At 38.0% G+C, this 13,855-nt stretch overlaps 1 protein-coding gene across 1 annotated transcript in view; it reads left to right on the top strand.

Annotated features, from left to right (window-relative positions):
- The window catches only part of TTC33 (tetratricopeptide repeat domain 33), a 43,635-nt gene that overhangs the window by 21,947 nt on the left and 7,833 nt on the right, over positions 1-13,855 (top strand). The window contains exons 3-4 of the mRNA XM_050793430.1: positions 4,180-4,261; positions 6,028-6,159. Of these exons, the coding sequence (XP_050649387.1) occupies positions 4,180-4,261; positions 6,028-6,159 (214 nt within the window). The remainder of the gene's footprint in view (positions 1-4,179; positions 4,262-6,027; positions 6,160-13,855) is intronic.

Genomic DNA, 13,855 nt, shown 5'->3' with positions numbered 1-13,855 from the left:
CTGCCCTATTGTAGTCCATGGAACTATTCCCTTTGCTTCCTTCCTTGTGCTAGTTCAGTTGCATACTGTTAAGATTGTCCTTAAACTGGCAGAATCAGACTTTGGTCATTTATTAACCACAGTGACTTTAAACCAAGTTTTTATCATTTAATGCTTCCTATCCAACAGCTGCAGTAGGGCTGTGTCTGTTCAGTCTGTTCCAAACTGAAGTTGAATTAAGAGATATGCTGCAGAAGTTACCAGAGACTATTGATTTGTTCAGTGCCAAGTTTCCTGTGATCTAAAAATGGAGGAACTAAGTGGCGCCACCCTTTGTTTGCAGGCCAAGAGAAGTAAACCAAAGAGAGATGAGAAGGGAGAATAATTGAGTAAGTTGATGATAGTGAAGTAAATGTCCACCATTTCTTGCTTTGTTTAGCGTGGAAAACAGCTCACTTGTTCCTTTAAACCTTTATAGGCCTCCTTGGCAACAAAGCACATTTCATTGAGTGATGCCTCTGCTGGCAGCAATGGTTATGTTTTCAAAATAAAAGGCAGTGCAGTCGAGAAGACAGGACATTTTTCTTTTTTCTCAAATCTGTGAGCCTGTGTTTACACGTGTGTGTGTGTATGTGTGTTTGTATGTATATGTATATGCACACATGCATACCTGCTTAATAAAAAGAAAAAACTAGTGATGGTCATTGTCACCTTGAACCTCTTAGTTTATTTTGTACTTCGGACAACTTAAGCTTGGGAACATAAGCAGCTTTGTGGGGTTGGGGATGGGATAAGCCATCCTGTTCTCGGCAGTAGTGCTAGTGGTATTTTGGGCAAGATAGATCTTTATTGTGCAGGCTTGCTCTTTGCCTTGAAGACTGTTAACATCCCTGACCCTCTGCCACTAGTGCCTCCAAGTCACAGTGATGACCACAAATGCCTTCTGTGGGGCGATAACTTCCTCTGGTTGAGTTGGGCAGAAAATAGGACTGGAAGTAAAAAGTAAATTTGACAAATATGATAAGCTTTTAACAGTGGTTGGGACAAGTAGATCTACGGTTGGCAAACTTTATTTATGAAAACAGCCTGTTTTTATAAATAAAGTTTTATTGGGACACAGCAATGCCCATTTTTTGAATGCATTGTTTATGGCTGATTTTGGGATACAGTAATAGAGTTGAATAGTTGTGATAGACTGTATGGTTCACAAAGCCTAAAATATTTACTATATGGACCTTTACTATGTCACCCCTTACTCTAGAGACCAAAGACCTTCAGCTTCTTCCTCACAAGCTGTCAAAGACTCCTGAAACCTCAAACATCCAAGGTCATGAGGTCCCTCTGCTAAACCTAGAATTCTAATGTTTTTGTTTTTTTCTACCCACATTCACATTCCCCTAGTCTTGGGATTTCTTATAATTTCTATACTTGAAATAATGAATGGAACAAAGTTAAGAATTAACATTTTTACCACTTTTGTCTTAGGATAGAATTTGTTTTTATTACCATTTTTTTTTTTCCTGTTGAGAGCATGCTACATCTGTCCCCTCTTTTCATGCTTTATATGCTTCTCTCTGCTGCCTTCAGGAGTTGGAGAAGGTAGGACAAATGAGACAGATAGAATCTGTTATATTAGGCTGGGCACAGTGGCTCATGCTTGTAATCCCAGCACTTTGGGAGGCCGAGACGGGCAGATCAGTTGAGGTAAAGAGTTTGAGACCAGCCTGGTCAACATGGCGAAACCCCATCTCTATGAAAATACAAAAATTAGCCAGGTGTGGTGGCGTGTGCCTGTAGTCCCAGCCACTCGGGGGACTGAGGCAGGAGAATCACTTGAACCCGGGAGGCGGAGGTTGCAGTGAGCCGAGATCATGCCACTGTACTCCATGTACTCCAGCCTGGGTGACAGAGTGAGACTGTCTCAAAAAAAAAAAAAAAAAAAAAAAAAATCTGTTATATTATTACCTTCTACATTCCCAGAAATGTTCTGGGTACTGTAGAGCATATAAGCAAATCTACCCTTTGGTTCCTGAACTCATTAGAGAAGGGAAGACAAAAATACAAGGAGGAATTAGAGCAGAACTAAATGGGAGGCATACCTGATATAGTTACAGAAAGTATTGGTCTTGTATTTTTAAGAGCTAGCTTTAAATCCTATCTTTTGTAGGACTTGGATAGTCCTTTAGCTGCTCTCAACCATTGGTTCCTCATCAATAAAGTGAGAACAAGTAATGCCAAACTTGAGGCCAGGCATGGTGGTTCACCCCTATAATCTCAGCACTTGTGGAGGCCAAGACAGGAGAATTGCTTGAGGCCAGGAGTTTGAGACCAGCCTGGGCAACATAGTGAGACCCTGTCTCTACAAAAATAAAAAAAATAAAAAAATTAGCTGGGGATAGTGGCATGTGCCTGTAATCCTAGCTACTTGCGAGGCTGAGGTGGGAGGCCCTTGAGCCCAAGAGTTCAAGGCTGCAATGAGCTGTGATCATGCCAGTGCAACGGAGCAAGACTATATCTCTCAAAATAATTTTTTAAAAAGCAAATAATACCAAATTTATATTCACTTACTTAGAGTGAATTAACTTTTTGGGAAAATAATTGTATGTTAAATAATTGTATTGAAAGTGCTTTGTAAAACATAAAATGCTTTGGAAATACAAGTATTGCTATGTGGTCTGAAGTGGTACTCATCGTTAGTGGGCTAGATCCACTGGAGGAGGTCTTCATGAAGAATGGAACATTTTAACTTGGTCTTAGAGGAGGAGCCCTTGCATAGATGAAGAGGAGTAGGAAGGCAATCTTAGATACGTGATATGGTTTGGCTCTGTGTCCCCACCCAAATCTCACCTTGAATTGTAATAACCCCATGTGTCAAGGATGGGACCAGGTGGAGATAATTGAATTATGGGAGCAGTTTCTGCCATGCTGTTCTCATGACACTGAGTTCTCACGAGATCTACAGTTTTATAAGGGGCTTCCCTGTTTGCTCAGCACTCATTTCTCTCTCCTGCCTCCATGTGAAGAAGGATGTGTTTGCTTCCCCTTCTGCCATGACTGTAAGTTTCCTGAGGCCTCCCCAGCCCTGCGGTACGCGTCAATTAAACCTCTTTCCTTTATAAATTTCCTACTCTTGGGCAGTTCTTTATTGCAGCGTGAGAATGGACTAATACAGATGTGTGTGTGTATGTGTAGCAGGGGATCCATACTAACAAAGGCATGATATGTGGGTAGGGACTATAAAAACTCTGCCGAGTGGAGCACAGCTATGCGTAGGGAGTGGTAGAAAAAAGATTGGACAAACAGTCCAACCTTTTCCTCCTAATGCTGGAGGAAAGACATTTGCTACTATTAAGTCTTGCAGAATTTATTACTGCTATCTTTATTAGAAAATTGTGAGTGGAAGGATTGTTATGAAGGAATACATCGATAAATTAATTTCCAAAGTTTTTCCTGTTGCATTTATAATAACATTTGGAAATATTGTTTAGAGAGGCTTGAAATCACCCACAATATGCCTAAAAAAGCACAAGCACTTTCTTTTTAGGTGATATAGTTACTACTTTTAGAGGTTGTATCATTAAAGCTTAGTAGATAATGGCACCACGGTACTGAATTTCTTTAATGTTGTGTATACTTTTATTATTATAAATAATCAGAAATGGTTGTTAAATTATACTAAGTATTGTTTAGTGGCATGTACTTTTTTTCTCCCTTATCTGTTACATATGAGCCCATTTCTAAGTTTTTCTGAGCATACACTATATGATCATGTGGATTTTGTACTTGAATAAGTTGCTGGACTTAATTTGCTAATCCTTTACTTTGAATTTTTACATGTATTTCATGGACTAGAAAGTAGTCCAAAAAACTGTTGAAAGTACATGACTACTCCTCCTGAAAGTAGTCTAAGAGTAGAATGGTGTTTGCCTGGGGGTGCGGAGGGGGCAATGAGCAGTTGTTGTTTAATGGGTACGGAGTTTCAGTTTGGGAAGATGAAAAAGTTCTGGAGATGAATGGTGGTGGTGGTTGCACAAAAAGGTGAATGAACTATATGTACTTAATGCTACTTAATGCCTCTAAACTGTACACTTAAATGGTTAAGATGGTAAATTTTATATTTTACCACAATAAAAAATTATTTTGAAAGTCTAAAAAAGACATATTGAAAATATGGCATTCGTATAACTTTAACAACCACAGATATCGGGAAGCAATTCAGAAGTGGGATGAAGCACTACAGTTAACTCCAAATGATGCTACCCTATACGAGATGAAATCACAGGTAATAATTATGACGAATTTCACTTTCCTTATGAAATTGTGCTATGTTTGTTTGGTGAGTGAGCAATGATGAAGCAAAATAGCATTTTCTCCCATTTTCTTTTTCAAATACAATTTCTTTGGGAAAAAATATTTCACCATTATTTATGGCTCTGTCATGCATAAAATTGGAAGTTCATTTGCCTTCACAATGAAGTTAACTGTTATTTTAGCCTAACTATTGTAAGATAGGAATAGATGGCTATCTTCTAAAGTCACTGGTGGGCAGGTGCCATGGCTCATGTCTGTAATCCCAGCAACTTGAGAGGCTGAGGTGGGTGGATCACTTGAGGTCACAAGTTCGAGACCACCCTAGCCAACATGGTGAAACCTTGCCTCTACTAAAAATACAAATATTAGCTGGGAGTGGTGACACATGCCTGTAGTCCCAGCTACTTCAGAGGCTGAGGCAGGAGGATCACTTGAATGTGGGAGGCGGAGGTTGCAGTGAGCTGAGATGGTGCCACTGCACTCCATCTTGGGTGACACAGTGAGACTCCATCTCAAAAAAAGATAAATAAATAAAAAACAAAAAGTAACTGGCGATCTCTTAGATGAAAAACATATGCTTTCCTTGTGAATTAAATGTAGTAGACTTAGCAAAATAGTTCAGTTTTCTTAAAAATGAAGATGGATTGGGTTCTAGATGAGATATTTCTAAAAATGGCTTAGTTCTTAGCAAAAGGTCAGTATAGATGCAATTTTATTAATAGTTTAAAAATAACATTTTACTTTAAAAATATGTTTCTAATATTTTGTAGGAAAGTCTGTAAAGAAAACCTCTGAGCACTTGAATAGGTTATCCAAGTGATTTTAAAAGTCTCACACAGAGCATTAAACATATTTTTGGCAGGGAATTGTTGCAATTCAGCCTTAATCTGCACACCTAACAAATATTTTTCAAATGATGATCTCAAATATAGGACACACCATTTGTCACCTTTGACTTTAGTTTATCCAGGAAAAACTCAAATAAATTATGTCATCTGAATCAAGTGATATGAGGACCTTCATTTGGATGCCTTTAATTTTCAATCTTAAATATGTATATATGAATGACAGGTTTGTGGCAAACTTTATGAAGACTTGTTTAATTTGGAATCTGATAATAATGTTCCTGTCACAAATCTTTTAAAGTGTTAATGGTCCTAAAGATTATAGATAAAATCCAGCCCTTTCCCACAGACCACAGTGGAGCTAGAACTCTCTGGTCACCCTAACTCTCCCTAACCCTAACCCTAACTTTCTGGTATATATGATTTGAAAAGCCCAGTAGTGAGAAGGCCTAGGCAATGTTTAAAATAATTTTTGTAACAGAAAGATGTTCATTAGGGATAGGATGGCTGGTTGAACAAATTTATTCCCCTAGTTTAATGGCAGTACCTGTGTTTGCCTGAAAACCACATTGTAAATAGAATAAATAGAAGTGGAACTGGAAGTTCAAAATACCTCTGAGCCACCATGGTTAGGATATGAACACTTGGTTTTGACCAGATGGACATAAGATTCAATAACTGGAAAGAGAATGGTTTATATTTTCCTAGTTATATCAGGGGTGAAAAGAAAACTATAATTTCTTACCCTGAATGGCAGAGTAAGGGGTAAGAATCACCAAAATGCTATTTTTACTGGACTAAAAATGTATCCTAAAAAATGAAAAGGGTTTTTAATGTAGTTGCTAGTTTATGAATATTACTGACAGATTTTTTGGTCTTTTTTTGCCTATAGGTGCTAATGTCTCTTCATGAAATGTTCCCAGCAGTACATGCAGCAGAAATGGCTGTCCAGCGAAATCCACATTCATGGGAGTCTTGGCAAACTTTGGGACGTGCTCAACTTGGTTTAGGAGAGATAATCCTGGTGAGGAAGTCAGATTATTATAATGCAGCAATTTTAAGTATATTTTGACTTTTTTTTTTTTTTTGAGATGGAGTCTTGATGTCACCCAGGGTAGAGTGCAGTGGTACAGTCTCATCTCATGGCAACCTCTACCTCCTGGGTTCAAGCTATTCTCCTGCCTCAGCTTCCCGAGTAACTGGTACTATAGGCATGCACCACCATGCCTGGCTAATGTTTTTGTATTTTTTGTAGGGACAGGTGTCACCATGTTGGTCAGACTGGTCTTGAACTCCTGACCTCAAATGATCTTCCAGTCTCGGCCTCCCAAAGTGCTGGGATTACAGGCGTGAGCCAACGTGCCCAGCCTATTTTGACATATTTTTGATTAACTGAACCCAAAAGTGAATAGCCATTTATCAAATCTATACAAAAAATAATTAGCAAATTACTTCTTAAAGATATTAATCCATGAACGCAATTCAGAGGTATTACTGAATATCTTTTTTATTATAGACACTAATTATATTATGATCAGAATTTTTTCAGTTACGTGACATCATGGAAATTAAAAAACATTTAACATAAAACATTGGCATTTGGTAAACCTTATTTAAATAGACAATGGGCAACTTTTTGGCTTAGTTCTTTGGATCATTAAATTTACCACATTGTAAAGTGGTATTAGTATCACTGTGGAGACAAAACTGCTAACAGATTATATAGCGGAAGCGGCCAGGCGCGGTGGCTCAAGTCTGTAATCCCAGCACTTTGGGAGGCCGAGACGGGCGGATCACAAGGTCAGGAGATCGAGACCATCCTGGCTAACCCGGTGAAACCCCGTCTCTACTAAAAAATACAAAAAACTAGCCGGGCGAGGTGGCGGGCGCCTGTAGTCCCAGCTACTCGGGAGGCTGAGGCAGGAGAGTGGCGTGAACCCGGGAGGTGGAGCTTGCAGTGAGCTGAGATCCAGCCACTGCACTCCAGCCTGGGCAACAGAGTGAGATTCTGTCTCAAAAAAAAAAATAATAATAATAATAAGATTATATAGGGGAAGGAAGACAGTAGAATATGGGAGAGTAATGGTCATGAACATTTAGACTGAAAAGTTGCTAGGCTTACTAAGGGGATAAAGAGGAAGAGTAGAAATGTGTGCAAATGAAATACTCATTGTGTAATGTTTACCATAAGCTGGTACCTAATGCATCTCTCAACTTGTCTGGACTATACCTTGTTAGTGGCAGAGGCTATCCAGGTAAGAATTAGCTGTGACAGCTTTCCTGTTGATTTTCTTTTGGCAGGGCTGTATACACCTGATAGCTAACGAAATTTAACTTCCTAACAAGTGTTTGCAAATCTAATATACAGTGCCAAATTTCTTCCTTGTTATTAAGTAAATTAAGATTTTAAAAATGGTTTTATTAGTTTTTAACAGTTCAAAATAAAACAAATTTAAAAGTTTCTTGCAAGACTAAAATTACTGATAAATTCAAAATTTAAATTTACTAACAATGGTTTCAGTAAGTTGTGGATGACTTAGATTTTTTTCTGGCATTCTTATAAATGTATCATTATTTCTACTTCCCAAAAAAGGTGTTTGTCAAATTCTCAGATATAGTAAGGAATTTCTGTGAGAAAATAATTGATTTGACTAAAGTAAGTTAATGATAAGCTAAATGAGATTCACAGTGATAGAAACCATTTTAACCAAGTACTGTTTTTTTCTTGCCCTTTAGTGTTGTCAGCTTCTCTCTTTTTACATGAAGACTTAAATCATACCAGAGTTGGAAAAAAGACTTCAAAGAATTTAGTTTTCTAACAGATTAACAGGGGAAGAAAACCCTATCATATAATACTTTTTCCTTGCCTCCATTAAAAATATATAAATCATTATCTCTTTTGCTTATAGAGTCTATGGTAATGGAACAAATCTCTAGGATATAATATTTAGTAAAGATTTTCCTTTATAAAGAAGGAAAATACACTGCAGGTGAGACAGAGACACTTTGTATCATCCAATAAAAATAATTTAATCTTGAAATTTTTTTGAATAACAGTACCAGTTCAATTTTTTTTTTCCTGTTGATATGGCTCTATCCATTAATACTGTGAAATTCTTAGTAGAATTTAATGTATTTTTTTTTTTTGCCATTTAAATGTAATTTTTAGGAATCTTCTCTGTTTTTATGTAGATTTAAGCTGTTCTCTTAAAAGACTAGAATGGTAAAAAGACGACTCAAAATGTCATAATGAAGGGACGCTATGTAAAAATCTATTGAAAGCAAGCTAGAATCTCTAACATCTAACAATTCTTACTATATATACACATATGGACTAAAACCATAGGAAATTGCATATGTAAATAGCACAGGCAGTAAATTAAAAGTCAGTAGTTGGGCATATCTCCATGAATAATTATTTAAACTTTATAAGAGTTGGATGTGAACGTTGGAAAATGTTTATAGGAGAGATATATATATGTATATGGTATACATTATATATATGGATATGGTATACATTATATATATATGTGTGTGCGTGTGTGTATGTGTGTGTATATATATATGTGACCTTATGAGAATGAGATTTTAAGAAGTGGAAGGATGAGAGAATAAGAAAGCTGAAGAGAATGGTTCTGGGAGTTAAAAATTCTGTATGAGGGAATAGGGATGTTGAGAAAGGAATATATAAGGGATTTATCCTGAAGAAGAAGGTAGAAAGGAAAGGAGATTGGGAAAGGTAATGAATACCAGGAGGTAACAGTATCAGGAAGGATTCTTCTGTTGGCTTTCCAGGGTTCTTAGCCTTCAGTGCTAGAACTAGCTTTGTGGCTTCCCTCATTCAGACTCTGTGTAATTCATTGCCAGCTTTTGCTTTTCTTCATGCCAATATGTAATAAATTAATTTTGTTTACTGATGTTTTCTCTGTTTTCCAACTCTCATTTTAGCCATTGGTTTTAATATTTTGCATGAGCAAATCTTTAATTAGAAATTTCAGTTGCATCATTTGATTCTTTTTATTATTTCGCTTTGGTAATGGTAGTAATGGGATGGACAAGTGATAATTTCTAGACAAAAGGAAGATGATTGAGAGTTTTTAAAATTTCACTTGAGGGGCTGACATCCTGGCTCATGTGTATAATCTCAGCACTTTGGGAGGCTGAGGCAGAAGGATTGGTTGAAGCCAGGAGTTTGGCCCAACCTGGGTAACATAAGGAGACCCCATATTAAAAAAAAAAAAATTTGGCTGGACGTGGTGGCTCATGCCTGTAATCCCAGCTGGGAGGCTGAGGTGGGTTGATCACCTGAGGTCTGGAGTTTGAGACCAGCCTGGCCAACATGGGGAAACCTCATCTCTACTAAAAATACAAAAATTAGCCAGGCGTGGTGGCATGCACCTGTAGTTCCAGCTACTCAGGAGGCAGGAGAATATCTTGAACCTGGGAGGTGGAGGTTGCAGTGAGCTGAGATCGCATCACTTCACTCCAGCCTGGGTGACAGAATGAGACTCCATCTCAAAAAAAAAAAAAAAAAAAATTCACTTGTAAATTTTTAGTTTAGTTAATTACTGTAGATATTGTTTGAGTCAAGCTGCATTATCTTTTCTATAATTAGTACAAATTCTTGAATTATAGCCTTTATAAATGTTGTATGTTGACACTTAAGAATTGAGGAGTTTTTTCCTTGAAAAATAAAGTTTGATTATGAGCTTTATTATTGTTCTCGTTTTTATTTTGAGACTTTGAGTCTCGCTCTGTTCCCCATGCTGGAGTGCAGTGATGTGATCTCGGCTTACTCCAGCCTCCACCTCCTGGGTTCAAGCAATTCTTTTGCCTCAGCCTCCCAAGTAGCTGGGACTATAGGCATGTGCCACTGCATCTGGCTAATTTTTGTATTTTTAGTAGAGGCAGCTCCACCATGTTGGCCAGGCTGGTCTCGAACTCCTGGCCTCATGACCCACCTGCCTCAGCCTCCCAAAGTTCCGGGATTACAGACGTGAGTACACTGTGCCTTGCCTCACAATTTCACTTTTTGAGTCAATGAATTTGCCTATTTTAGAGATATAAGTGGAATTATGCAGAATTTGCCTTCTGTGACTGACTTCTTTCACTTAGCATAATGTCCTCAAGGTCCTATTCATGTTAGATATTGTGGAATTTGCTTCTTTTTATTTTGGGAATGAGTGTAGCTCTGTCGCCTAGGCTAGAGTGCGGTGGCGTGATGTCGGCTCACTGCAAGCTCCGCCTCCCAGGTTCACGCCATTCTCCTGCCTCAGCCTCCCGAGTAGCTGGGACTACAGGCGCCCGCCACCTAGCCTGGCTAGTTTTTTGTATTTTTAGTAGAGACGGGGTTTCACCGTGTTAGCCAGGATGGTCTCGATCTCCTGACCTTGTGATCTGCCTACATCGGCCTCCCAAAGTGCTGGGATTACAGGGGTGAGCCACTGTGCCCGGCCTGCTTCTTTTTTGAAGCTGAATAATATTTCATTTTATGTGTATACCATTTGCTTTATCCATTCTTCCTTTGATGGACATTTAGGTTGTTTCTACATATTGGCTACTGTGAATACTGCTGCAATGAGCATGGGAGTGCTAATATCTCTTTGAGATCTTGATTCTTTTGAATAAATATCCAGAAATGAGATAGCTTGATTGCATGGTAGTTCTAATTTTAAGTGTTTGAAGAAACTCCATAATGGCTACACCATTTTGCGTTTTTAACAACAATGTACAAAAGGGTTCCAGTTTCTCCCTAACCTCACTGACACATCTTGCCTTTGTTTGTTTTTTTTGAGATGGAATCTTGCTCTCTTGCCCAGGCTGGAGTGCAGTGGGGTGATCTCAGCTCACTGTAACCTCTGCCTCCTGGTTCAAGTTATTCTCCTGCCTCAGCCTCCCCAGTAGCTGGGATAACAGGCGCCCACCACCACGCCTGGCTAATTTTTGTATTTTTAGTAGAGAGAGCATTTCGCCATGTTGACCAGGCTGGTCTTGGACTCCTGACCTCAGGTGATCTGCCTGCCGTGGCCTCCCACAGTGCTGGGATTACAGGTGTGAGCCACCGCACCTGGCCACCTATTTTTTTTTTTTTTTTTTGGTGATAATACCCATTTTAACAGACGTGAGGTTATATTTCATGGTGATTTTGATTTGCATTTCCCTGATTAGTGATATTGAGCATCTTTTCATACACCTGTTAGCCATTTACAGAAATGTCTGTTCAAGTATATTCAAGTGTTTAGCCCATTTTAAGATCAGGTTACTAGGTTTTTTGGCTATTGAGTTATTTCTTATATATTTGAAAGTTAAACCCTTAGATATGATTTGCAAATATTTTCTCCCATTACATAGGTTTCCTTTCACTCTGGTGGTTGTTTCCTTTGCTATGCAGAAGCATTTTAGTTTGATGTAATCTCAGTTGCCTATTTTTGATTTTGTTACCTATGTTTTTGGTGTTTTATTCATGAAATAATTTTTAAGACCAATGTTTTTTGTTTGTTTTGTTTTTTCTGTAGGAGCCTGTAGCTTCAGGGCTTACATTTAAGTCTTTAATGCACTTGGAGTTGACTTTTGTTTATGGTGTAAGATGAGGATCCATTTTCATTCTTTTGCACGTGGATATCCAATTTTTCCAGCATCATTTGTTGAAGAAACTAGACTTTCCTCATTATGTATACTTGGTACCCTTGTTGAAGATCAGCTGACCATGTTATGTGTGAATTTATTTGTAGACTGTCTATTCTGTTCCATTGGTCTATGTATCTGACTTTATGCCAGAATCATATTGTTTTGTTTGCTGTCACTTTGTAATATATTTTGAAATTCGTAAGTGTGATGCCCCTAGTTTTGTTCTTACTTCTAAAATTGATTTTGTCCACTTAAACTTTGTGCCCAGCTCAGGGAAGGGGTAATAGCAACTTCTAGCCCAAATATCCTTCTCTGTTCTTGTTAGCCCCCAGGCAGCTGGATTTTGCCAAATCCTATCAGTACTCCACTACAGGTAAGACAGAAGCCAGTCCTTTTGGTAGTCCCCATAAAAATTGGGGCATTGGACACAGTGTGGACCAGTTCTTTTCCTCCGTAGGCAAAATCTGGGGGCTGGGAATTTTCTTCACTCTATGCTGAGCTGGGGGAACAGATAGGGCAACTACTCTTCCCAAGCCTCCATTATCTCTGGTCTCCTGTAGGTGTTTAGATTATGTAGGACTTGTTTTACCAGTGGTCCAAAAAACAGGCAAGACAGAAACCAGTCCTTTTGGTAGCCACTGTAGAAGTTGGGGCATTGAACACTTACACCAACTCATTCTTTCCCTTGAGGGTAGCTGGGAGCTGCAGGGTTCTTCCCAATCCTATGGGGCTCTGCTGGGAGTAGGATTCTGGCGAGAGGGTGTCCTGAATCTCCCTTCTGGCTTTGATGAGTCTGGATTCTTATTCATCCAGGGTTCAGGAGCCTTTCAGTTAGTTTCTGGATTTCTCACAAAGGAATTTTGTTTGTGAATTGTTGCTGAATTGGTGTATTTGTTGAATGAAGGAGGGTCCAGGGCTTCCCACTCTGCCATCTTGCTGATGTTACTGCTCTGCCATTTTGTTTTGTGGGAGATTTTAAACTATCTTAAATTTAAAAATGTAATTGCAGCTCTTTGGATTTACTTTAAATATATATGTATATTTCAATTTAGTAAATATGAAAACGTTAGTAATCAAGACAGTATAGTACTTAGATAGGCATAATGTAGATATATAGATCAGTGGGATAGAACTGAAAGTATAGAAATAAACCTACATTTTTACAGTTAATTGGACAAGGGTGTCAAGACAATTTAATGTGGGAAGGAATAGTCTTCAACAAATGGTGCTGAGACAGTTGGATATCCATATGCAAATGATTGACACTGGACTCTTACTTCACATTGGCTATAAAAATTAACTCAAAACCAAAGAAAGACCTAAAGATAAGAACTAAAAGTATTATAAAACTCTTAGGAGAAAACATAGGTGTAAATCTTTGTAACCTTGGACTCAGCAATATATTAATATTTTTTAGATATGACATTGGAAGCACAAGTAACAAAAGAAAAAAGTAGATAAAAATTGGACTTCAAATTAAACACTTTCGTGCTTCAAAAGTTACTGTTAAGAAAGTGAAAAGGCAATTCACAGAATGGAAGAAAATATCATATATCTGATAAAGGTCTAGTATGTAGACTATATAAAAAACTCTTACAACTCAATAACGAAAAGAAAAATAATGTAATTTAAAAATAGGCAAAGGATTTGAAAAGATATTTTTCCAAAGAAGATACACACACAGCTATTGAGCACATGAAAGATGCTCAACATTGTTACTTGTCAAGGAAATAAAAATCAAAACCACAGTGAGATACTGCTTCACATTCACTATCATAAAAAAGATGGACAATATGAAGTATTGCTGAGGGTGTGGAGAAATTGGAGCCCTCGTACATTACTGATGGGAATGTAAATGTTATAGCCATTTTGGAAAACAGTCTGGCAGTTCCTGAAAAAAACGAAACATGTAGTTACCATATGACAAAACAGTTCCACTCTTTATACCGAAGAGAAATGAAGACGCATGTCCACACAAAAACATTTACACAAACGTTCATAGCAGCAGCATTTAAAATGGCCAAGAAGTGGAAACAACTCAAATGCCATCAACTGACGAATAGATAAGCAAAATGTGGTATATCCATACAATG

This window comes from Macaca thibetana, chromosome 6, assembly GCF_024542745.1.
Source record: "Macaca thibetana thibetana isolate TM-01 chromosome 6, ASM2454274v1, whole genome shotgun sequence".
Lineage (NCBI taxonomy): Eukaryota > Metazoa > Chordata > Mammalia > Primates > Cercopithecidae > Macaca > Macaca thibetana.
Note: the sequence above shows the minus strand (reverse complement) of the source record. Positions and strands in the feature narration are given on the sequence as shown.